Source organism: Pseudonaja textilis, chromosome Z, assembly GCF_049901715.1.
Source record: "Pseudonaja textilis isolate UNSWEBS1 chromosome Z, rPseTex1.2, whole genome shotgun sequence".
NCBI classification, from domain to species: Eukaryota; Metazoa; Chordata; class Lepidosauria; order Squamata; family Elapidae; genus Pseudonaja; species Pseudonaja textilis.
Genome location: NC_142008.1, coordinates 123,582,887 through 123,608,789, shown reverse-complemented (window position 1 = coordinate 123,608,789; position 25,903 = coordinate 123,582,887). Strand labels below are relative to the sequence as shown.

The window sequence follows — 25,903 nt, the reverse complement described above, 5'->3', positions numbered from 1 at the left end:
TTTTCCTCTTGTTGGTTCCTTGATTGGGCCTTTGTTTACTTTTGATTATTGTCTGAGTTGGCGGTGGCAAACCACTCGTATATAAACAGCAAACTCCACCCCATTCTGGCACTGATGATACTGCCTAGTTGGATCATGAAACGTCTGCAAGAAAACCACCAAACTCAGATCACCAAGTACCCCACCATCGTCCTCTTCCTCCTCTTCTTCAAACCTCCTTCCCTTCCAGCACTGATGATATTACCTAGTTTAGTGGTTCCCAAAGTGGGTGGTACCACACCCTGGGGGGCAGTGGGATGCCTTAGGGGGCGCTAAGAGGCAAGGGGGGCCGGCGGGGGGGGCTAAGAGGCGGCAGGGGGGTGTTCAAATCGCCGACTTTGCAGGTTCACCCATTGACTAGCACCGCTCCGGAGCAGGCGCCTCCAATGCGGAAGCAGTGGCATGTTACGTGCTGCCACAGCTGCGTTCTATGCGCTGCCCCCCTGCCACCTCTTAACGGCCTTACGGGGGCTGTCAGAGGGGCGCTAAGAGGTGGCACCGGTGCATTAGAGGCGCCGGCTGGCCCTGCAGGTTCACCCATTGAGGCGCCGGTTCCGGAATTGATGTTTCTTACCGACGTGCCTGAGGGGGCGGCGCTTCAAATACAGCAGCGTTGGCACGGCTTTGTTCTACTTTTGCAACGCTGCACTGCTACCTGCCCTGGGCTTCCTCAACCCTGCCCTATACTGGCTCCAGGAAGCAGGGAACAGCACCGCCCACTACGACGTGAGTGCCCCCGGGGGGGTGGGATGCTTGGGAAGCTGATCCCTGGCGGGAGGAGCAGCCTGTGAACTTGCTGTCAGGCACGGAAACTACAAAGAGGGGTGGGCTTGGTTGAGAGGGATCCTGGATATTGGGCATGTGGTCAAAGCCTTCCTACCTATCTACCAATCTATCCATCCATCCATCCAAAAGGTCTGTCTACCTACCTACCTATCCATCTATACATACATACATCAAGCTACTTACTGACCGACCGACCTACCTACCTACCTATCCATACATCAATCCATCTACCTACCGACCTACCTATCTACCTATCTATCCATACATCATCTATCTATCTATCTATCTATCTATCTATCTATCTATCTATCTATCTATCTATCTATCATCTATCATCTATCTATCTCATCCATCCATCCAAAAGGTCTGTCTGTCTTCCTGCCTGCTTGCCTGCCTACCTACCTACCTACCTACCCACCTACCTACCTATCAATATATCTATCTATCTACCTACCTATCTGTCTGTCTCTGTCTCCATCCATCCATCCATCCATGTTTGAGGCGCCAGCCCCACAGGCACATGAGGAAAGTTGAGCAAAGCCAGTCTGGGAGGGAGGGAGGGAGGGAGGGAGAGTGTGTGTGTGTGTGTGTGTGTGTGTGTGTGCGTGCACATGGCTGTCAAAACTCCAGAAACAGGTCAAGTAGCTCTGGGGAGGCCAGTCATAAATTAGAACACTTGCTAAACATATTAAGTGAGGACCACTTGTATTTCGTTTGCCAGTCACCTGGCCACGCCCACCCAGTCACATGCCCACCAAACCACACCTACCCAGTCATGTGACCACAAAGCCACGCCCAGCCAGTCACGTGACCGGCAAGCCATGCCCATCCAGTCACATGACCAGCAAGCCACACCCTCAAATTAGACCATGCCCACAGAAATTTGAATCCCACCCCTGGGCGGGTGGTACCGAGGATGAGTTTGTAGCACCAAGGGGGCAGTGGACTGAAAAAGTTTGGGAACCACTGGCCTAGTTAGATCACGAAGCGTCTGCAAGAAAACCACCAACCTCAGAAGCCAGCAAGGACCCCACCGTCCTCTTTGTAAACCCCTTTCTCTAGTAGAACTGATGATATTGCCTAGCTGGGTAATGAAACATCTGCAAGAAAACAACCGATCTCAGAGACCACTATGGACACAACCGCATTGCAACCCTGAGCTATAAATATTCTCCCATCTAGTTTATTTTTGCCTAACAAATCAACTTTACTATTTTTCCTCCCCCCCGCCCCTCCCCCCGCTCATTTATGACTGCTGTTTATGTCATCCATTCCTGTTGCAAACGCTTTTCCTAACTTAGAAGCGACGTTTTTCAGATCTATCCATCTTTTTCTTAAAAACAGAACTGGGGACCCAAAGTGCCAAAGAGAAATCTTTCCCTGGGGCGGGGCGGTGGTGGTGGTGGTGGTGAGATTCCTTGGTTAGAGCTCCTCTGAATTCCCTCTCCCTTGTTCTACCTCTCCCCTGCTCTGCCCAGCCGGACTTTGCCCTTCCCCAGTTTCCTCCACAGCCAATGGAGCCACACTTCCACTCCCTGTCAGCTGACTGGCTTCTTCCTCCGATTCAGACCCTTGACGGGGGCATGACAGCAGCGGTCGGCAACCTTAAACACTCAAAAGAGCCATTTGAATCCATTTCCCAAAGAAAAGAAAAGACCAGGAGCCAGAAAACCTACGGGTGATGGTGGGGTGAAAAGCTCCATAAATTGTGTGCTGGAGGGGTGTTGCAAATTGGCGGTTGTGACATTTTGAGCAATGGAGCCGCAGCAGTGGGATGAAAGAGCCACATGTGGTTCTAGAGCCGCAGGTTGCCGACTCTTGTCACTAGGGAAAATAAATTATTTTTTCCTTGAGCGTGGGTGTCACAATGAGGATGATGAAGTAGCTGGCTGAGCTTCAGACTTGCAAATCACCAACTTTTAATAAACTTTTTTTAAAAAACGCCGCTTGCAAGCGTACGATCGAATCTCGCAATGCCGGTTAAGGATCGATCGGACTCCTACACTTCCCACCCCTCGCAAAAAAATAACATTCATTTATCAGCTGCTGGGTTTTGTCACTTTCTTTGGGAAGCAGCATCGACATGTAATGCTTCGCTTAACGACGGTTTGCTTGAAGGACGGTTCGCAGTTAGGATGGAGGGGTGCTCATGAAAGGGTGCTCAATGGTCTGTAAAATCACTTCTGACCTTTGTAAAATAATGTTCGGTCTTCATCCTGTGACCGCATTTCTGGCGATTGCCAACCGGCTCACACTTAGGATAATTTAAGATGTTTTTTGGTGTTTTCCAGAAAACAGAAAAAAAAAAAAACCCACCCATTGGATATGCTGGATTTGCTTAAAAATCATGTGATTCACTTAATGACCATAATGACTTCCTTGACGACCACCATAAAAACAGTTGTAAAAACAAGTCGGCTTACTTAAGGACCTATTTAACGGCCCCTTCTACCTGGCTGGCTTACGACCAAAATTCCGTGTACAGTGATGGTCATAAATGAGGACTATCTGCAAATTTGGCATGTAATACCCAAGGTGGAAGGAGGCCCATAAAGTTCACTTTCAGCTCATGCATTTTATTTTTAAAGCTGACTTCGTAATTTGGAGCATGTTATTTTGAATTTATTTTAATTTTTACTCCTTTCTCTTTTTCCCCTCTCATCTCTCTTTTTAAATCTCTTTCATCTCTTTCTCATCTCTGTCTCTCTCATCTCTCTCCTCTTTCTCTGTCTCTTTCTCCTCTCTCTCTCTCCCTCTTTCTCTTCTCTCTCTTCTTTCTGTCTCTCCTCCCTTTCTCTTTCTGTCTCTTTCCTTTCTTTCTGTGTCTCCTCTCCTCTCTCCTCTTTCTCATCTCCTCTTTCTGTCTCTCTCCTCTTTCTCTTTCTCTCCTCTGTCTGTCTGTCCCTCACATCTCTCTCTCTCTCTCTCTCTTTCTCTCTTTCTCCTCTCTGTCTCTGTCTGTCTGTCTCTCTCTCTCCTTCTCTCATAAGCCACCATATCTTCCCCCCACCCCAGTTTTCATTTTTGGATCAAGATAGAAAATAAATATGGATAGTCTTCCACTCACGACCACAATTGAGCCCCAAATCTCTGCCGCTAAGCGAGACATTTATTAAGTGAGCTTGGTTCCATTTTACATCATTTCTTGCCACGGTTGTTAAGTAAATCCCTGCCGTTGATCGTTACCTGGTTGTTAAGTGAATCTGGCTTCCTCGTGGACTTCCCCTGTCAGAAGTTTGTAAAATTGACACACACCCGGGGACCCTGCGACCGTCATAAATACGAGTCCATTGGCAAGTGTCTGAGTTTGGATCATGTGACACCCCCAGGAAATGCTGCGACGGTCGCCAGTGTGAAAAACGGGCCATAAGTGTGCCAGACAAAGAAAAAAAAATCAAAACTTCAATTTATTGGGTGACAGAATCCGTTTCACAGAAATTGCACCATAGATCCAATCTGGGCACCAAACTCATGGTTGTAAATCGAGGACGAACTGCGGCAGCCTCGGATCTTCATTTTTGCAACCGGTTGAAAATGTCTCTTTCGCCCGCAGCGCTCTAGTTAAAGGGGAGAAGAAATACCTCAGGCCACCATGTTTTGCAGGATAGTGTGGGGGGCCAAGGGTGTGTGAGGCAAAACTGGTTTTGCTTACATTTTCCTCCGTGGATGAAACTCTTTTATCTTATTTTTGTATAAAACCACAAGTTTGTTTTCTTCATTTCTCTGTTGCGGAGGGAGTGTGCGTTGGGGTGTGTGTGTGTGTTTGCGAATGTGCAGGAACCAGGTTGGATCTGCGGTGCAATTTCTGTGAAACGGATTCTGTCACCCAATAAATTGAAGTTTTGATTTTTTTTTCTTTGTCTGGCATATTTTTGGGGAGTGGTGGCGGGGAAAGTGGCAGCTGGATCCTACCAGTTTGATCCTAGAATATTCCATTTGCTTCAAGACGATTATTACCCTAGTCTGCTTTTCCAGTGCAACAGAATTGGAAGGGACCTTGGAGGCCTTCTAGTCCATCCCCCTGCTCAAATCCTTGATTTACATAATTTGAGCCTGATATTTCGGTTGCTGAGCAAGTCAGATCTGAAATCAATTTTGCTCCATTTTATGACTTTTTTTCTTCTTCCTTCCTTCCTTCCTTCCTTCCTTCCTTCCTTCCTTCCTTCCTTCCTTCCTTCCTTCCTTCCTTCCTTCCTTCCTTCCTTCCTCCTCCTTCTTCTTCCGCTTCCTCTCTCTGTCTCTCTCCCACCACAAAAGGTGTCTTTTTTTTTTCAAGAGGAAACTTGTTTTTCTTTGAAGACATTTCTCTTCTCATCCAAGAAGCTTCTTCAGCTCTGACTGGAGGATCGGGAACAGAAGGATTTATCTATCCTATCATTTATCCACTATCCTATCAGAGCTGAAGAAGCTTCTTGGATGAGAAGAGAAACGTCTTCAAAAGAAAAAAAACAAGAAAGCCCAGTTTCCTCTTGGGAAAAAAAAAGCACTTTTGGGATATTATATCGAAGGATGGCAAGAGTCTGAAAACTGGCCTGTCAAAACTGGGTTTGACAGGGAAATTGGGAGGGAGAGACGGAGTCCAAACTACCTTAAAATGGTGAACAAAATTTGAGCGGGAAGTTTAAATTTTATACCTCACTAGAATGAGGGATTAGAAGAAGGGATAATGATGGAGAAATTCTAAGGCAAATGATTTTAGGAAGGCAATGAATACAGGTAGTCCTCGACTTAGGACCACAAGTTTCTGCTGCTAAGCGAGACATTTGTTAAGTGAGTTTTGACCGATGTTACAATCCTTTTTGTCATAGCTGTTAAGTGAATCATTGAAGGCATTAAGTGAGCAACACAGTGGTTAAATGAATTTGGCTCCCCCGCAAACTTTGTCAGAAGGTCGCAAAAGGGGCTCACACAACCTCAGGACACTGCAACCATCATAAATATTAGTCAGTTGCCAAGGGTCTGAAGTTTGATCATGTGACCATGGGATCAGGGGTGGGATTCAAATTCCTTAACAACCGGTTCTATGGGTGTGGCTTGCTGACTGGACGTGGCTTGGTGGTCACGTGACTGGCTGGGTGTGGCTTGTATGTAAATATTGTATGTCAACCTGTATGCAAACTCATAAAATTTGCTAGCAAACAAACTCACAAAATTAACTCACAACACACCATGTATGTAAATATTGAATTTTTTATTTAAAAAAAAGAACAACTTTTACCCAAAAGCAGGCAGACAGATTAAATTGCTCGCAGAATCACTGGAGACGGTATCCTGCGATCCCAAATAAAAAATGATCGATCGGTAGGAAAACGAGATGGGGAATTTTCCTGCAAATTTTTGTGGTGATTTTCCCAGGGTCTCTGGTCTGCGGAATTTAAAATTATAAGTTTGGTGGTCCCTGAAATCCAAAAAGTTGGTGACCCCTGGTATAAAGCCCTCTGTGGCTATGGCACTTAAGTTTGTCTCCAGAAGTTGTGAATTCTGCAACAGTAGAAGTTTTTAAGAAGAGATTAGACAGCCGTTTGTCTGAAATGGTGTAGGGTTTCCTCCCTAAGCAGGGGACTGGACTAGATGACCTCCAAGGTCCCTTTCAACTCTGCTATTCTATATTTCTGTTCTATAATCTATTCTATATTCTATTCTAATTGTTCTATATTCTATTCTAACTCAATTCTAATTCCATTCCTATTCTATTCTATTTTTTATTCTATTCTATATTCTGTTCTACATTCATTTGCTTTTTAAAATATTTTTTTATTGTTTACAACTATAAGTATCAAACACTATGCAACCATTTTGGCATTACTCTGCCATACATACAAAAATATTACCAAACCATTAACATTCGTATTATTGATACAGTATTTACATTCTACATCTATTCATCCTAGTTATTTTTGTTCCAACTTTCTCTTCTTTTTTGCAACCAGTGATAAAACTTATTCCAAATATCATAATATTCTGATTTCCCCTTATTTTTCAGTTCTAGTCTATCAGATTCTGCACAAGCCATTATTTTCCTTATTCTCTTTCTGGTGGTATATTTTCATTTGTCCAGTATTGTGCATATACCAATCTCGCCACCATAATACATGTTTTATTAGATATGTTATACCTTTGCTGTAGCTTTCTGTCATTATTCCTAAGAGAAATAGTTCTGGCTTAAATTGAATATGTTCTCCCACCATTTGCTCCACCCATGTCTGTATCAGTCGCTAATATTTCCTTACGTTCTATATTCATTTCTGTTCTATATTCTGTTCTATTCTATATCCTATTCTAATTCCATTCCGTTCTATTCCTAATCTAGTGAGCAGTGCAAAGGGGGTTTAGCTAGGTTTCTTTTTCAAAATTATATCTTTTTCCCTTTCTTTGCTGCACATAACACTTCTTATGTTCTCTTCCTGCTATGAAGTAATATTATGTATGTGGATTATTATACAGAGATATAAAGCTATTTTAAATCTAGGTTACCGAGTTCCCTGGGAAAAAAAATATACATATAAATCAGACTGCTTTTAAAAAAAATCAAAAATCATAGAATAAATTACTTGGATTATAGTTATAAGGCATGATTGAATAAAAGTATAGTCAAATTCTTTTTTTTTAATAATATGTGGATATATGTTTGTATTGATAATAAGAGTTATTATGTAATGTAATTGTAGTTGTGACTGTGAAATGAATGCACAAAACCGATGAACCAACCGACACACTGTATATAAGTATTGAGGAGAGCAGATGCTTTTGTTTTTGTTTGTTTGTCTGTTTGTTAAAAAACCAATAAAATTGTCTTTAAAAAAAAAAATCAAATCACCCCCCTAATTTTTTCACTCTTCAGTTGTCCCCGGCCTTAATTACAACCCAATTCCCCAACTTTTTTGCGCCTGTCATTTTCAAGCCCCCATCTAAAATGAACGTCTTATCCGCGGTAGGCTATTCGATGTGTTACTTAGCTGGATTAAAGAAGCGATTGCGGGGAAATCATCAGCCCAGATCCTTGCCTGGCAGGCGGGTCAAGATACAGACCCGCCAGGGAGCTGTTTCCAAGGGTTTGCACGGGGGTTTCTTAAGAGACCCCTTCAGCATCTTCAGACAAAGCCACAAGTTTACACATGTCAAGGCAGAAAAAGCCGGGAGAAGATGTGCTCCCCACCTTCTCCCCTCAATTTCTATGCTGCCCCAGCCAAGGGAGGCTGGGAGCCCGAAACAAGACATCCTCCCCTCTCGATCCCGCTGGGAAGGGAAGGGATCCGTCCGAGGGATTGTTATTAATCGGCTATTTTGTGCAGATTCAAAAACACAAAAATTGGAACGATCAAGAACAGAGTTGGACCAGCAAAGCACCATGCTGGCAACGGACCAATCAGCGCTCAGCTCCTCTCCTATAAATACCAGCGCCCGCCGCGCCTCCGGCCAATTTAAGGGTCTCCGTTGGAGTAGTGAGGTGTCCCGGTTAAGGATGGCAGAAGTCGCCCCGGCAGCGCCCGTGGCGGCGGCTCCAGCTTCGAAGGCGACAGCAGCGGCGGCGGCGAGGAGAGCGGCAGGCGCTGCGAAGGCGCGGAAGCCGGCCGGCCCCAGCGTGACGGAGCTGCTGATGCAGGCAGTGGCGGCGTCCAAGGAGCGTGGCGGCATCTCCTTGGCAGCGCTGAAGAAGTCCCTGGCGGCCTCGGGCTACGATGTGGAGAAGAATAACAGCCGCATCAAGTTGGGCCTGAAGAGCCTGGTGACCAAGGGGACGCTGCTCCAGACAAAGGGCACGGGCGCCTCGGGCTCCTTCAAGCTCAACAAGAAGCAGGCCGACCCCAAGGACAAGGCGGCCTGCAAGAAGCAGCAGCCGGCGGGAACCAAGAGCGCCAGGAAGCCTACCGGTGCTGCAAAGAAGGCGAAAAAGGCTACGGGTGCCGCCGGGGCGAAGAAACCCGCCAAGAAGGTGGTCAAGAAAGCCCCCAAGGCCGTCAAGAAGCCCAAAGCAGCGGCAGCTAAAGCTAAAAAAGCGGTCAAAAGCCCTGCTAAGGCCAGGGCGGCGAAGCCGAAAGCGAAGCCCAAGACTCCCAAAGCGAAAGTGGCGAAGCCCAAGAAAGCCGTGAAGAAGTGAGTTGTTGCTCAGGTGTGCGAGTCTCATTGCTTGCAAAAACCCCAAAGGCTCTTTTAAGAGCCACTCACAAAAACGTTTAAAAGGTGCTGTTTTCCACTAAAACAATAGCAACCTACCTCGCAGGGCTGCTGTTCGGAAGGGAAATCCCGCGGCCGCTATTTTAATCTCTGGGTAAACGAGCTATTTAATTCGGGCAAAAGCAAAAGCATTTATGAAAACGTTTTAACACTTAAAAAAACCGGATCACTTGGAGCCGATCGTTTTCGGCCTGACTCCCAACAGGATGTGTGGAAAATGGGAAATGTTAAGTCTTCAGTTACTTATATAAAGAAAAATAAAAGTGGCACATTGGAGAGCATGGAGTATTTTACTAACGATTCACATAAAACGTCAGAAAACGATCAAACTAGACAGTTGAATAAACTCAAATTTATGGGTTACACTTTTCCTGGGTTTTAATCTTGCAACTTTACAAATGAGAGGCCTTATAAGAATGTTTAGTTGCTGAAAAGGCTACTTTTGCATATTTTTAAAAAGTGGAATTTGGCTAAAAGGAAAACGTTTCTTGACTTTCAAAGAGGCAGGGATGCCTTGCTAACAAGCCTAAAAAAGCCGAACCAGCAATAAAATACATTTTGCCTGTTGGGGAATCGTCATATTTAACATTTTATTGGGTGCTGCTAATGTAGTTAAAATGTTAATTCATATTGCTATGTAAAGTGTCCAAATTTAGTTCAACTCACAAATTATGGCGCCAATCTTCGATTTTAAGTGGACCGAAGTTACTGGCAATCTGCTCCCAATTCAGTCTCTCTAATGTTTCTATGTATGTAATTTGAACTATAATTGTAAATAAGAGTATGCATGATCAGCGCTTTACGTGGAGAATTTGGTGGCTCTTAAAAGAGCCTTTGGGTTTCTGAAACAGCGGCGTTGTCTGGAATAGTTTTTACGCCCGCTCTCCACGGATGCGGCGCGCCAACTGGATGTCCTTGGGCATGATGGTGACGCGCTTGGCATGGATAGCGCATAGGTTGGTGTCCTCGAAGAGCCCCACCAGGTAAGCCTCGCTCGCCTCTTGCAGAGCCATGACGGCCGAGCTCTGGAAGCGCAGGTCGGTCTTGAAGTCCTGCGCGATCTCGCGCACCAGCCGCTGGAAGGGCAGTTTGCGGATCAACAGCTCCGTCGACTTCTGGTAGCGGCGGATCTCCCTCAGGGCGACGGTGCCGGGGCGGTAGCGGTGAGGCTTCTTCACGCCGCCGGTGGCTGGAGCGCTCTTCCGCGCCGCCTTGGTGGCCAGCTGCTTACGAGGCGCTTTCCCGCCGGTGGACTTGCGAGCGGTCTGCTTAGTACGAGCCATCTTCAAAACCACAACAGAAGCAATAAACTGTGGTATTGCGCTTCAGGGTATTTATAGGCAGTTCACAGAGCCTTGATTGGTTGAAGCATAAAAAACATCCGTTAGCACGCTTGAATTTCGAGGGCTGAGCTGCAATTGGCTGGAGGAGCGGTCAGGCTAAACTTCAATTAGATTCGGCTTTGATTGAGCTGTTTCAAACAAGTTGCACTTGATTGGACAATGGTGACATAACCTGAGAGGGGCGACCGAAAGTGGCTAAGTTTTCTTTCTGGTCGGTCCTTCTTCTTTATAAAAGATCCCTAAGCAGACCCTCGAGGTTAGTCTTTGCTGTTCGTTGGTGTTGAACATGTCTGGTCGCGGGAAAGGCGGAAAAGGCTTGGGAAAAGGGGGAGCGAAAAGACATCGAAAGGTGCTTCGGGATAACATCCAAGGCATCACGAAGCCGGCTATCCGCCGTTTGGCTCGCCGCGGTGGCGTGAAGCGAATTTCTGGCTTGATCTACGAAGAAACGCGTGGAGTGTTGAAGGTTTTCCTGGAAAACGTGATCCGCGATGCTGTGACTTACACCGAGCATGCTAAGAGGAAAACCGTGACGGCCATGGACGTGGTGTACGCGCTGAAGCGCCAAGGCCGCACTTTGTACGGCTTCGGGGGCTAATTTCTAGACAAAAAAAAACAACGGCCCTTTTAAGGGCCACCCACAATTCCTGAAAAAGAGTTGTAGCATATAAAAATCTTTTATTAGGTAATTTTTGTCTCATAGGAATACGATATCTAGGTAAGTAAAGTTCGTTTATACTCTTCCCTCGAATCTTTTTTCTAGAGTCTGGAATTTGTAGGCTTTGTTGACATAACAAAATGTTTTTCTAGGAGAAAAACAGTCCAGATGTATTTTGAAAAATCGCCCTTGCTATAACTAGCATTTTTATATATTGAGTGCTATACTAGCATTTTTTAACCTGACAGCCTTGAGAGCCTTTTCATGGTAACAGCTTTTTATTTAGATTTTTTATTTAGTGGCTTACAATAAAAAAAACTAAAGCCTTAAAAATACATCAGATTTTCAGTTAAAAATCTAAAACCAAGATGCCTGTCACCTTGGTGGGCAAAGAGTCCCTTGATAGCCATAGGATGACCTAACAACTTTAATACCTATGAATTTATTATGTGTATTCTGGAAATCCTTGGAACGCACAGGTTTTAACACAAACCCAGCCAGCAAAGAGTTAATACTGTATAATTCAATACATTTATGGAATGTTACCTACTGTGTGAAAAAGTCCTGCACGTTTTCAGTTTTAAGCTGTATTTACGTGTTTAATCAATTTTCACTCGTAGAAACCATGTAAAATTAGTACCTTGAGGAAAATTTCTATAGTTGGATTGAGATGCGTAATTTTTATTAATATAACCAGTCTTTTTAATGTTTTGAGTGAGTTTATGTGCTAAAACAAGCACAACTTGCATTTTCGACAATGTTAGGATCAAAAGTAGCCAATCAGCAGCAAACTTTGACTGACCAATCAAAATGCACAGAGGCTAAATCTATGAGCCAATCAATGTTGTCATACTCTGACTAAATAGGCATGAAAAGCATCCAGAAATTTAATTTAGCTCTGGCTGCAGGCAAGGATGAAGGCCTTTGCTTTCACCAGTACTGAGCAGCAGCATCACATCATTGTGCTTCATGAAGAGGGTTACTCCTGTACAGAAATAGCCAAGAGAGTGAAATGCCATCACACCACAGTGAGCAGAGTGGTTGAAAAATACCAAATAACTGGTTCAGTTGATGACAGGCTCTCCTGGAAGACCAAGAAAGTTGACAAAATGGCAAGATCGGACTCCGCAATGTATTACAATGGCTAACAGGAAGCTCCCCTAAACTCAGAGTACAAGAATTTGGGGTGAAATGTGATGTAAAAGTGTGCACAAGCACAGTGCACCGCCGACTGCTTGCCAGAGGCCTCAAAGGCTGCAGAGCTTGAAATAAACCTTTGCTCACAGATGCTCACCGCTCTTGTCGACGTGCGCGGGCCAAGAAGTATGCCAAGTGGGCCAAGGTCATCTTCAGTGATGAGAGCAATTTCTACTTGACTGGGAATCAGTGCAATAAGTAGGTCAGAAGATTTCCAGCTGGAGAATTTAGGCCATACTGCCTGAATCTGTGAAGCATCCATTGCACGTGAAGATCTGGGGCTGTATCCCTGCTTCTGGTATTGGTTGGATACAAATCATGCAGGGAATCATGAATTCCAAGCAGTATGTTGAAATCCTGGAAAAGACCACGCTTCCTTCAGCTCAGCAACTTGTAGGGAAGGACTTTTACTTCCAGGATGATGATGCCCCTTGTCATCTAGCCAAGTCTGTCCAGCAGTGGATGAAGAAGCATGGTGTTCGACTCCTGGATTGGCCAGTCAGAACCTGGATTTCAACCCCATTGAGAACTTGTGGGCCAAGATTGTTTACAAAATAAGCAAGAAGCATCGAAAGACCAAGCAGGAGCCGATTGAGTCCATTACTGCAGCCTGGCACCACACTGTCACCAAAGATCATGTGCAAAGGCTTATACAGTCTATACTGAAGCAATGCTGCCTGGTTATAAGCAATAAGGGCTGGCCAATTTTATATTAGTAACCACGTTTGGTTACCTAAATGGTCCTTTTCAGGGCCACTCACAACTCCTGAAAAAGAGTGGTAGTATATAAAAACTTATTAGATAATTTTTACCTCATGGGAATAACTCAATATTTATTTGGTAAAAAGCTATGTGGTCGAGTAATGGCTATGTAAGTAAGGTTTATATTCTCTCCTCGGATCTTTTTTCTAGAGACTTGTCTGGAATTTGTAGGTTTTAACATTTTATAGCTAAATGGGGATTCTTCAATCTAGAAGAAAAACAGTTCAGATGTATTTTGAAAAAACACCCTTGCTATAACTATAGCATTTTTATATATTGAGTGCTATAATACTAGCATTTTTACCCTGACAGCGTTGAGAGCCTTTTCATGGTAACAGCTTTTAAAAAAATTTATTTAGTGGCTTACGATAAAAAACAACAACACTAAAGCCTTAAAAATACATTAAATTTTCAGTTAAAAGTCTAAAATTAAACCAAGATGCCCGTCACCTTTGTGGGCAGAGTCCCTTGATAGCCATAGGATGACATAATATATTTAATACCTGTGAATTTATTGTGTGTATTCTGAAAATCCTTGGAACACACAGGTTTTAACACAAACCCAGCCAGCAAGGAGTTAATACTGTATAACTCAATACATTTATGGAATGTTACCTACAATCAAATGTTGTTTTCTATTATTTGAGACTCACATGTAGTCATAGAATGCCTAAGGCTAGAAGGGACTTTGGAGGTCTTCTAGTCCAACCCTCTGCCCCAAATCCTTAATCATTTTAGGCGTGAAAGCCTCTCTTGTAAATTTTTTCTTGATTCGGGAACCAATTTATTAGCCCCCATACCAAATTTTGGGTGTTTTTTGAATTTACAGGCAGCCCCTCCGACTTCCTATCCTTTGATGGATGGAGGAGTTTTCCCAATCTTTTCCATACCCCACACCCGTAGATGCTTGTGATATTTACAGAATATGCCTAATTTTGAAACTTCTAACCCCAACTTTTTCACATCCCATGGAATAACATCTCACATCACCACCCCCAATTGCCTCACCCCATATTTCTCTAACGAACTAATAATAAGACTTGAGAGAGAAAAATCAGCTTCTTTTGTGAGGCAGTGGGTGGCTCTTAAAAGAGCCTTTGCAACGTATTATCTGTAGCCAAGACGGGAAATTACTTCGCCTTGACTTTGTGACTCTCGGTCTTCTTGGGCAGCAAGACGGCCTGGATGTTGGGCAGGACGCCGCCCTGGGCGATGGTGACGCGGCCCAGCAGCTTGTTCAGCTCCTCGTCGTTGCGGACAGCCAGCTGCAAGTGACGCGGGATGATGCGCGTCTTCTTGTTGTCCCGCGCCGCGTTGCCCGCCAGCTCCAGGATCTCGGCCGTCAGGTACTCCAGCACGGCGGCCAGGTAGACCGGAGCGCCGGCGCCCACCCGCTCCGCATAGTTACCCTTCCGAAGGAGCCGATGCACGCGGCCCACCGGGAACTGCAATCCGGCGCGAGAAGAGCGAGTCTTAGCCTTCGCCCGAGTCTTGCCACCTTGCTTGCCGCGTCCAGACATGATCGTTCAATTTCAAAGCACGCAACAAAGTACTGGCAAGCCAGAGCGCCAACCCGCCTATTTATTTACTCCTCGGGTTTCCAGAGGTCCTTTTTGATTGGGTGGCGGTCGCGTGGGAGCTTTGGTCGTCCAATAAAACCGTGGTTGTTTCAGCCAATGGGAACTTGTTCAGGCGCGCGGTATGTTTTTATTCCCTCCAATCGGAAGCTTCGTTTGAGGCTGGTTTTGGGGGTTGGTTTAGAAGAAGAAAAGAAAAAAAAAGAAAGGAAAGGAAAGAAGGAGATAGAAAGAGGGAGAGAGGGACAGAAAGAAAGAAAAAGAGAAAGGAAGAAAAAGAAATAAAGGGGAAAAAAGAAAGGAGGGAGGGGAGGGAAAGAAAAAGAAAGGAGAGAGGAGAGAGAGAAAGAAAGAGAGAAAAAGAAAAGAAGGAGGAATGAAAAAGAAAGAAGAAAGAGAAAAGAAGGGAGGGAAGGGAAAAAAGAAAGAAAAAGAGGGAGAGAGAAAGAAAGAAGGGAAGAAAGAAAAAGAAGGGAAGAAAAGAAAGAGGAAGGGAAGTAAACAAATAAATGACGATCGCCTTAAAATAAATAAGCAAATAAACACGTTTTCTGGCTGCTACTTCAATGCATTAGGATGCTTCATTTAACGGTACTTCACTTAATTTAATTTTAATTAACTATATTACTTTTAATTCATTTACTGGTAGTTTATTTAAGTTCAAATTAGCCTTTTAAATTGTTCTGAAAGTTACTTTCACTGGGATTAAGCGTGTTGGTGAAGAGAAAAGGCATTGCCTACACTAGGAGCTGGTGCATAAAAAAGGGTTGGAAGGAAAATCCATGTGGTTCAACGATCCAAGCTGGGAGAAGGAATAGCCTGGAATAGAGGCTGATTGGAAAGAAGGTTGAACAGCATTTTGTAATTTGCAGGCTTGTTTTGTGTGTTTTGTTATTCGATTTTAAGTAGTTTGTCTGGTGAAGAAGGCCGGCAATGAGTCTAAAGTCCTTGCTTCCTTGGATTTTTTCCTCTTGTTCAACAAATGTAATTAGTCCTAGAGGCTGTTTGCCTTGGGGTTTTAATGCTGTCTTGAATGGATTATTAAATCTGCATTTCTTTTTCTTATTTTCATTTTATTTTAATCCAGACAATCCATCTTCCATTAAACAGTGTGTCATCTGGGTACAAATGTCTTCTGCAATACAACATTTACTCCTGAGGCTGATATACATAATATGTCTAATACTGTAACAATCTTCATCTTAACTTATTTCATTCTATTAATACATTTTCTATATTTTGCTCATCTACTTTTATTTCTGACTTTCATATTTATTCTTTAGCCATCGGTACAATATAATATAATATATAAGGTTAGTTCCCTTTCTTTAACTGCAAGTGTTAACCTATTCATTTCTGCACATTCTAATATTTTCCTAATCATGTTTTTGTCCATAGGGATCACTTTGCTTTTCCAATTCTGTGCAAACACAATTCTAGCTGCAGTTAATACATGAATAATCAAATATACATTTTCTTCATTTCTTCACTTTACTTATATGCATTTCTAAAGTGTGGCCTCCTCAGTTTCTACTTGGGGGCAGGGAGATGGAGTCTGCTTCCTTCCTCTAAAAAAACATGTTTCTCCATTTCTCATTTAGGGAAATATAATATTCTACCTTTTTAATATTTCTCAAAATATTTCATTCTTCTAGGAAGGGGGGGTGGCTTCCCACAAAAGCTAATACATGTAGTCTTCGACTTACGAGCACAATTGAGCCCAAAATTAATGTTGTTAAGTGAAGCATTTGTTAAGTGAGTTTTGCCCCATTTGTGACATTTCTTGTCACAGTTAAATGATGAATCATCTAGCTTTGTTATGGCCCGCCAGCAGCTAGTGGAGCTGGCAGCAGAATTGGACACTAGTGAGGAGGTTGGGGGAGAACACGGGCCAGTCCTGGAAGGCTGAGGAAGGCTCGGATGAGGGCTCTGCATCGGAGGCAGAGATGGGGCCAGGGCAGGCTGGCAGTCATCAGCTGCCTTCGGAGTCGGACAGCAGTGAGGCAGGGGAGCTTCTGGAACTAGTTCTCAGCCTGCACATCAGAGGTGTATTCAGCAGGTTCTGACCAGTTCTGGAGAACTGGTAGCGAAAATTTTGAGTAGTTCAGAGAACCGGCAGATACCACCTCTGACTGGAGATTTTACAGTATCCTTCCCCTGCCACACCCGCCCACAGAACCGGTAGTAAAACAAAAATTGAATCCCACCACTACTGCACATGCGCAGAGCTGCCAAAAGGAAGGCACAATTAAGAACTCAGGGTTGACGTGGAAATAAAGCCACAGGTGGACAGTGAATTGCCCCTCCCATAGGGATTAAAAGAGGAGCAAAAGGGGAGGGGGCTTTTGCAGGAAACAATTCGTTTGTTCATTGCCACAGTGGGAAGATCTACCTGTGCATCTGAGAAACTCCGTGCTGAGCCCTTCCTTGTCAGCACTGCGTTTGGAAATATTTGCTTGGCAGCTCTCCAAGGTAGATAAGGTCTGTGCTCCTCATTAGACCCTTGAAAGACCGTTTGCCAGGCCTTTGGCTGAATGCAAATGCAAAAAATTCACCTTTGTTTAATAAAAGTGGTTTTGCCGGGACAAAAAGTCTGCTTAGTGCTTTTTGGGGAAGCCCAGGTCTGAACAGGCTTCCTCATTGACCGTTTCATCAGACGGTTACAAAAGGAGACCACATGATCTTGGGACACAGCAACCGTTATAAGTGTGAACCAGTTGCCAAGCCATTTTGATCACCTGACCAGAGGGACGCTGCAACGGTCCTAATTGTGAAAAATAGTCCTAAACCACTCTTTTCAGGGCCGTTGTAGCTTTGAACAGTCACTACATGAACTGTTGTAAGCCGAGGACCAACTGTAGTCCAGTAACAAATACCCTGTGAACATATTTTTGGTCAGGGCCAAAATGTGGGGTCATTGCTGAATGTATCTGGGAATATGAGCTGGAATGGCAAACTGACAATAAGAGACTGAGGTTCATTAGTGTCTTGTTTCAGGTGACAAATCAAATGTCCTGAGGAGAACAAACTTGGAAGTTGAAAAGGGGATGGAACAGGAATTCAGCTTCTACAAATTTAGACACAATGATATTTACTTCCTGCTTCCCAGCAAAAGAGGAAGAACCACACTATGATGTACAAATTTCTGTCAAACAGGGCAGAAAATATTACAATCAAGACTATACTCATTTGGGATTCTGCAAGGTGATGAGTATAGATGTATTAGAAGTAACAAATTATTTCGAAAGTAGGAAAATATAGATTATTAAAATTGAAGATTGGAACTGATACTGTTTTGTTATTGTTTTTGTTGCACTATATACAGAGATAAATGGAACAAATGTGAAAAAAGAGAAATTGTGATAAGTTTATTAACTATGTTTAATGAATTTATAGAATATAGTTGAAATGAATTATGATTGTTGTAATGAGATTAATATCAGTTTTTATGATGAATTAAAAAGATTAATTTTTCTTTTCAAAATTATAAATATTTTTGATGTATTTAAAGGTGAAAGTACCATGCGGAATCCGACGTAAGAGGTATATATGTTTTGTAGTTGCTACGAGATTATTGTTATTACTTTTTAAGGTAATACTTAAAAAGTTAAATGATTACTGAGATTTAAAGGGGAACTAATTAAATGATATATAAGGCTAGGGGGTGGCACACTCTAATTGGTAATTGTGGGGGAAACTTTTTTGAAATGTTTGAATTGAGATGAAATTTTTGAAATGATGAATCAAGAATTTGCGATGAAATTGCAAACCTGACAGATGAAAGTACAAAGTACAATGAATATGAAGATATGAGAATTATTTAAAGTTAAAAGAAATAGGTTAAGAAATGAATTGAAAATTTATAAAATAAGCTTTAGGAAAGTATCTGAGAAGAATAATAGAAAATATGTAAAGTAATGGTAAGATATGACACTAAATATGAAAGATATTTGTAATCAAAGTCATATTTATATGGAGTTGTGAAAACCTGGGATTATGTTGTTTACTAAAAAAAAGATGTTTTTAAAATGTGGAAAATTGAAATAAAACTTTTTGTATATATATAAAAAGACTACGCTCATTTGCACCACTTAGGTGACCCTGAGGACATAGACAAACCGTCAAGTGGCCTCAGGGACTCTGTAAAAGGATGCAAAGGACCAGCTGTCTGCAAGGAGGATAAATCTTTCCATTCCCCACCATCTAGTCAGAGCTGAAGAAGCTTCTTGGATGAGAAGCGAAACGTCTTCAAAGAAAAACCAGAAAGTCCGGTTGTCTCCTGAAAAAAGCACCTTTGGGACAACCATGACCTGGATGAAAAAAAGCACACTTTCGGATCTCTCACAGTAGTGGCTTGTGGAAAGAAATGTCCATCTGGGTTCAGTTCCAAGTGGAGAGAAAGACACTGGAAACATGGAGGCTGCTTGGAAGGATGGTTTAATGGTGAACAGGGGTTTGAAGTCTTGGGCAGTTGACCACATGGAGTGGAGCATGAGTGTTATTTATACCCTCACTTGGGCTTTGATCTTGAGCTTCCTGTTCCTGTGGCAAGGGCATGTGTCCTATTGGTTGCTAGACTCCCATGTGGAGTCATGTTTGTCTGAATCGAATTTGGTTGAACCTTGCTAGATGATGTAGTGAAGGGGCTTGCTTGATTGTGCCACGTGGTGAGCTAGATAATCCTATTATGTCTTGATTTTTTTGATTTTTTGATTTTTTTGAGGCGGGAGCTAGCAGCTCAAAATGCAATCGTTTTTTTTTTCATCATCTTGGCAAATCATTCGATGACAGAAGCTACTGAAATGTTGCCTGATACCTGGCAGTTTCCTGAAAACTCTGCACTGGCTGCCAACTTGATCAAGGCTAGATGGAAGAACCTGTGCTCTAAATTCAGTGTTTGGGGTGTGAATTAAGTCTGCAACTCCTTCTGTTTTCACTGTGTGCTGCATGCAAATACAGCTTTCTTTGTGGGTATTTTTTAAAAAAATACTTGACTTATTGGCTAGTAATTGTGAGAAAGGATTACTGAAAAATAGGAAGAGTGGAAGATTCTTCAAATGTTTGCTTTCATCGTACACAAACGCTTCTAATATATGATGGAACCCAATGCAAAAAAACCCTCCTTTGTCTTGAACTACAATTTTAGAATCCTAAAACAACTTGAAAATGTGCTTTCTTCTTTCTTTCCCCCTGCTCCTCTCTTCCCCCCTTGCAGGATTGTGTGTTTCTGACTTCTTTGCTCCAATATTGTCCAATGCACTGAACATTTCATAAAATGATACAACAACAACAAAAAGTATGGACTTCAATGCCCAAATTTCCCCAGCCATCAACTGTGGGAGTAACTCCTTAATTTGCCACTTGTGCTGGAATGTTATCTGGGATCAATATTTTTTATTGTTCAATTCTCACATGTAACCAGTATCTGTTATTATTGATCATCCCTTGGTTTTCGGACATACAGCTAATAACAGAATACAGGTAGTCCTCAACTTACGACTGTTCGTTTAGTACTATTCAAAGTTACATGATGGAAAATAGTGATTTATGACCGTTTTTCACACTTACGACCGTTTTACCGTTCCCCTGCTCACATGGTTCACATTCGGATGTATCTGACTCAACATTTATGACAGTTGCAATATCCAAGAGTTATGTAATCGCCTTTTGTGACTTTCTGACAAACAAAGTCAATGAGGAAGCTAGATTCACTTAACGTTATTCATTTAACAACTGCAATGATTCACTTAAGTGAATTTTGCCCTCTTGAAAGTTAAAATCCACACTTCTCCTAGAAAAATGAAATATTTTAGGTTATACTAAAAAGGCAGAATATTTTCCCTAAAAAGAGAAGTAAAAAATCAGAAGCAGAAAGTCACCTCAGAAGCTCACCTTCGTCGATGGATGGGCCATTAAGGCCTGGGGCAGAGTATTCTACATAACAAAGGCCTCTACCCATCTCATCACCTGGCCTGGGAAGATTGCATCAGCCAACACTCAGGTGAAGCCATGTGGGTCCAGACAAAGCCTACAAAGTTAGCTAAGACCCCGCCTCCTGGAAGTCTGACAGCCAATGGGATACATTTCTTACACAGGAACAGGAAACACCAAAGTAGGGTATACAACTAAGGGTCTCTCAGTATCTTGGCCCTTCTTTTCCTTCACCCAACATCTTGAAGCATGTGACTGTCCTTTTCACTTCGGAGCTCCAAGGCATGTGGTCCTGTCCACCATTAAACCAAACAGCCTCCATGTTTCCAGTGTCTTTGCCCCCACTTGGAACTGAACTCGGAAGGATATTTCTTCCAACTGCCCCATTACAACTTTTCTTGCCACATTTAATAAATTTCTCACTTAACATAAATTCTGGGCTCAATTGTATCCTAAATTTAAGGACTTACCTGTATCGAGTTGGAAGGTACCTTGGAGGTCTTCTAGTCCAACCCCTTTGCTCAAGTCCTCGACTTACAACCATAATTGAGCCCAACACTTGTTGCTAAGTGAGACAGTGAAGTGAATTTTGCATCGTTTTATGACCTTTTTTTTGCCACTGTTGGTAAGTGAATCACTGCTGTTGAATTATGTAACACAATTAAGTGCTTTAATTGAAAGGATTTTTAAAAGCAACTGTTGGAAGAAATATCCTTCTAGATATTCAGTTCCAAGTGGGGAAGAATGGAAACATGGTGATTGTTTAATGGTGGACAGGATCACATGCCTTGGGTGAAGAAAAAAAAAGGAAGAAATGCTGAGAGTCCCATGGTTTTATGCCCACTGTTGGGATTTGAATTTGAACTTGTGTTCTGATTGGTTGCCAGACTCCCATGGGGCCATGCAGGAGCAACTCTGTAGGCTGTCCTGGATCCCAGGCTTGGTTGAACCTTACTGGATGATGGTACAATGAAAGGGCTTTGGACAATTCCTACTATGGCTCTACCTGGAGGAGGTAGATCTTTGTTATGTAGAATACTTGTCCAGACAAAAGTGTGTGGCGGGGTGAGTTTCTGCCTCTCTGGGTTTCTACTTCTCTTTTAGGGGAGATATTCTGCCTTTTTAGTATATCCTAAAATATTTCATTTTTCTAGGAGTGGGGTGGGTTTTAACTTCCAACACAACATAAACGCCCACCAGGCTGCCCAAAATATTTACACCTAAACCAAATTTCAAGATCTTTCTGAAATCCCCATTATCATTCCCCCCACTCCTGCATTTCGTTAAAAGTTGCTGATAAAAGTAGGTCAAAAATCTAGGATTTACCCTGCAAAAATTTGGAGTAGAAGCCACGATGTTAATAAAAAGCCTCGGAGAAATATGAGACACGGAAGCTTTTTAAAATTTTACAGCCAACTGGCCATCTGGATTTTTGTAGTTTAGACCTGAAAAACTCAGACTGCCCATTTATTTCCAGGGTGGCTTTCTTTGAGGAATCTTCTGCCCCCGTTCCGTTTCCATATTGCTCCTTGTTTGGCCCTGTTGGGACATTAAAAATCACCCCTCTCTTACAGGAAATGAAAGATTTTAGGATATACTAAAAATGGGATATTTCTTCCAACAGCCCTACAGAATTATTTTCAGAATTTAGGCAGTGGAAGGTGGGACCTAACCACTTAAAACAGTTAAGATGCATTGTTATTTTTGCTATTAGTTCAAGCCAATAACAATATCCGCACTACTATCATTTTTATTCTTCTCATTACTCCTTATCACCCGTCCCCTCACACTTGACTGTATGACTAACTTTGTCGCGTGTATCCTAACGATTTATATTGACTGTCTAGTATTTGATTGCTTATTGTACCCTATGACTATCATTAAGTGTTGTACATGATTCTTGACGAATGTATCTTTTCTTTTATGCACACTGAGTATTTGCGCCAGACAAATTCCTCGAGTGTCCAATCACACTTGGCCGATAAATAATTTTCTTCTATAAACCCGGCGCTTATAGGAAGGGCTATTAAGTCAAATGAAAACTTCTCAAAAGTTTTCCTTCTGGTCGGCTTCCAGACGCCAACGAGGCCACGTTCTCACCAGTTTAAATTAAGATCCAAACTATCTTTTGTGGCGATTCTAAGAAAAAAACTGGCTCTTTTGTGACTTGGTGAGCGGCTCTGAAAAGAGCCTTTGGAGGCGGATGCAGGGGCTCCGGCTAGACTGAATAGATTTGACTTGATCTCGGGGCTTTTAGGGCCCTTCAGGTCCTCTTGGGCAGCAAGACGGCCTGGATGTTGGGCAGGACGCCGCCCTGGGCGATGGTGACCCGGCCCAGCAGCTTGTTCAGCTCCTCGTCGTTGCGGACGGCCAGCTGCAAGTGACGCGGGATGATGCGCGTCTTCTTGTTGTCCCGCGCCGCGTTGCCCGCCAGCTCCAGGATCTCGGCCGTCAGGTACTCCAGCACGGCGGCCAGGTAGACCGGAGCGCCGGCGCCCACTCGCTCCGCATAGTTGCCCTTCCGAAGGAGCCGATGCACGCGGCCCACCGGGAACTGCAATCCGGCGCGAGAAGAGCGAGTCTTGGCTTTCGCTCTGGCTTTGCCGCCCTGCCTGCCACGTCCCGACATTGTAACTTTCAACCAACGAGAAACGACTCGGAAGTGAAACCGTGTTGCGGCGAACTCCTGCTTTTATATTCGCCGCCGGCTCCTGAGCGGGTGGAAAGGATTGAAGGAAGCCGCTCGTCCAATGAGACGTCGGGCATCTCCTCTTAGCTAATCGGAGAGGGGGCCAATAGGAATGGCGGCGAGAAGAACCCTAACAAAACGTGGGAAGGGTTTTCTTTCTTTTTCTCACGAGGTCGCTTTGAACTTTGGGCGAAAATCGTGACCCGAGATTCTAGTTGAATGATGAAAAAAAAAAAGGACTAATTTGTTGCAAAAGGGTCTCTTTCTCTCCCTCCATCTATCGATCATCGATATCTATCATCCATCTGTCCATCCATCTCTATCAGTTCTGTTTATTTAATTTGATTTGTCAATTGCTTACAAGATAATAGTGTAATATTACCAGAGAAAAAGCTACGTAAGATTAGGTTAACAACTCTTAATGCCTTTTTGGCTATGTAGTTACTCTGTCTGTCTATCCATTTATATCAATATCAATCGGTATCTATCGTCTAAGCTGGGGGGAAGGGCTGAGTTTCTGCCTCTCCGAGTTTCTATTTCTCTTTCAGGGGAAATATTCTGCCTTTTTAATATATCCTGAAAGATTTTATTTTCCTAGGAGAGGGGTGGGTTTTAACTTCCAATACTATCTGTCTGTCTATCCATCTATCTATCTATCTATCTATCTATCTATCTATCATCTATATCCACCCATCTATCTATCTATCTATCTATCTATCTATCTATCTATCTATCTATCTATCTATCTATCTATCTATCTATCATCTATCTATCTATTTATTTATCTATCTATCATCTATATCCATCTATCTATCTATCTATCTATCTATCTATCTATCTATCTATCTATCTATCTATCTATCTATCTATCTATCTATTTATCTATCTATCTATTGTCACCATAGCGATGCTGTTTGAGTTGTGATTGCAAGGACCAAGTCATAAGTCACTTTTTCCCTCCAGTGGTGTTGTAACTTCCAACGGTTGCTAGACAAATGGCCATAAGTCGAGGACTAGCTGAATTTCTACCTGGCAGGACTGTTGTGTCTGCCATGCTTTTAGGATCTTTCTCAGGATCCCCAACCGACGGACCGTGTTTGGCCCAGGGGAGGGAAGTGGGAGAGAGAGAGAGAGAGAGAGAGAGAGACAGAGAGGGAGAGGAGAGACAGAGAGGGAGAGGAGAGACAGAGAGGGAGAGGAGAGACAGAGAGAGGAGAGAGAGAGAGTCAGAGAAAGAGAAAGAGGAGAGAGATGAGAGACCCAAAGAGAGGAGAAAGAGAGGAGAGGGTTGGGGAGAAAGAGAGGGGGATGAAAAGTTTGGAAATGTGCGCAGGAAAACAACCAAACTCAGGAGAGCAACAAGAACCCCTCACAGATGTGAATAAATCACCCTGATTCCTCTCGACAATTTCAGGAGCAATGTTGCGCATCGCGGTTAGGCCAGTTCCAGAAAAGCTAGTTTGGGTGCAAAAAGAGTGGGAAAGGTTGCAATAAAATTGGCCGGCAGTGAAAGCTGGTTTTGACATCCCCGTGGCCTTTGCAGGGTTCCCCAAACTGAATTCTGCTCTGAACAAATAAGATTATGCTTTGCTTTGTTTCTGGTGGTGGTTGGAACGGATGAACTTCAATGGCAGAAGCCGCATCCTAAAAGGTGTGACAGGCAGAAGTGTTTTAATAGAATAGAAACTTAGAATAGAGTAGAGTAGAATAGAATAGGAATAACAGAATGGAATGGAATAGAATGTGGAATAGAATAGAATGAAATAGAATATAGAATAGAATTAGAATAAAATAGAATATAGAATAGAATTAGAATAAAATAGAATATAGAATAGAACAGAATATAATAAGAATTAGAATAGAATATAGAATTAGAATAGTATACAATATAGAATAGAATAGAATTGGAATAGAATAGAATTAGAATAGAATACAATATAATATAGAATAGAATTAGAATAGAAAAGAATATAGAATAGAACAGAATATAATAAAATTAGAATAGAATATAGAATAGAATTAGAATATAATACCATATAATATAGAATAGAATAGAATTGGAATAGAATAGAATATAGAATAGAATTAGAATAGAATAGCATATAGAATAGAATAGAACAGAATATAATAAGAATTAGAATAGAATATAGAATTAGAATAGAATACCATAAAATATAGAATAGAATAGAATATAGAATAGAATTAGAATAGAACAGAATATAGAATAGAACAGAATATAATGAGATTAGAATAGAATTAGAATAGAATACAATAGAATATAGAATAGAATAGAATTAGAATAGAATTGGAATAGAATAGAGTTGGAAGGGACCTTGGAGGTCTTCTAGTCCAACCCCCTCTACCATTTCAGACAAATGTGTCCAATCTCTTCTGAAAAGTATGAACGTTTTTATCAGTACTAACGTTTTGTTTTGCCTGTAAGAGAATGGGACAGATGGCAAAAATCAGAATTGCATTTTGACTCCCGGAAAGAGAGGAAAAAGAAAGATTTCTTGTTGCTGAATGAGTCACTTATTAAAAAGAGAATAGTTCTGCAACCAGTTGGTTTTGATACTACAGACACACCTCAACTTATAAACATTTGTTTTAGTGACTAGTTGAAATTATAGCGACACTGTTAAAAGTGACTGATGACCATTTTTCACAGTTAAAGAAGAAGAGGGGGGAAGGGGGTCAACCTATTGTCCAAAGCACCTGAAGGCAGGACAAGAAACAATGGATGGAA

General features: G+C 42.5%; 5 protein-coding genes across 5 annotated transcripts; 2 read left to right on the top strand and 3 right to left on the bottom strand.

Moving 5' to 3' along the window:
• Positions 1–8,264: 8,264 nt before the first annotated feature.
• Positions 8,265–9,263, top strand: LOC113450671 (histone H1.3-like). The gene has a single exon (XM_026721956.2). The coding sequence runs from the start codon at positions 8,288–8,290 to the stop codon at positions 8,921–8,923; it is 636 nt and encodes a 211-aa protein (XP_026577741.2). The 5' UTR covers positions 8,265–8,287; the 3' UTR covers positions 8,924–9,263.
• Positions 9,264–9,753: 490 nt separating this feature from the next.
• On the bottom strand, positions 9,754–10,294 carry LOC113450674 (histone H3). The gene has a single exon (XM_026721960.2). It carries the CDS (start codon positions 10,281–10,283, stop codon positions 9,873–9,875), a length of 411 nt encoding a protein of 136 aa, XP_026577745.1. The 5' UTR covers positions 10,284–10,294; the 3' UTR covers positions 9,754–9,872.
• A 305-nt stretch (positions 10,295–10,599) lies between these two features.
• Positions 10,600–18,161, top strand: LOC113450673 (histone H4). Its single transcript, XM_087918122.1, has 2 exons — positions 10,600–11,061; positions 17,535–18,161. Exon 1 carries the CDS (start codon positions 10,630–10,632, stop codon positions 10,939–10,941), a length of 312 nt encoding a protein of 103 aa, XP_087774248.1. The 5' UTR covers positions 10,600–10,629; the 3' UTR covers positions 10,942–11,061; positions 17,535–18,161.
• LOC113450672 (histone H2A.J) lies at positions 14,001–14,503 on the bottom strand. The gene has a single exon (XM_026721957.2). It carries the CDS (start codon positions 14,478–14,480, stop codon positions 14,091–14,093), a length of 390 nt encoding a protein of 129 aa, XP_026577742.1. The 5' UTR covers positions 14,481–14,503; the 3' UTR covers positions 14,001–14,090.
• A 4,570-nt stretch (positions 18,162–22,731) lies between the features above and the next one.
• On the bottom strand, positions 22,732–23,385 carry LOC113450658 (histone H2A type 1-E). Its single transcript, XM_026721942.2, has one exon. The coding sequence runs from the start codon at positions 23,095–23,097 to the stop codon at positions 22,732–22,734; it is 366 nt and encodes a 121-aa protein (XP_026577727.1). The 5' UTR covers positions 23,098–23,385.
• Positions 23,386–25,903: the final 2,518 nt, after the last annotated feature.

Coding starts and splice junctions, on each gene's coding strand:
- LOC113450672 (XM_026721957.2), bottom strand. CDS start 14,480: ATGTCTGGACGCGGCAAGCAAGGTGGCAAGACTCGGGCGAAGGCTAAG.
- LOC113450658 (XM_026721942.2), bottom strand. CDS start 23,097: ATGTCGGGACGTGGCAGGCAGGGCGGCAAAGCCAGAGCGAAAGCCAAG.
- LOC113450674 (XM_026721960.2), bottom strand. CDS start 10,283: ATGGCTCGTACTAAGCAGACCGCTCGCAAGTCCACCGGCGGGAAAGCG.
- LOC113450671 (XM_026721956.2), top strand. CDS start 8,288: ATGGCAGAAGTCGCCCCGGCAGCGCCCGTGGCGGCGGCTCCAGCTTCG.
- LOC113450673 (XM_087918122.1), top strand. CDS start 10,630: ATGTCTGGTCGCGGGAAAGGCGGAAAAGGCTTGGGAAAAGGGGGAGCG.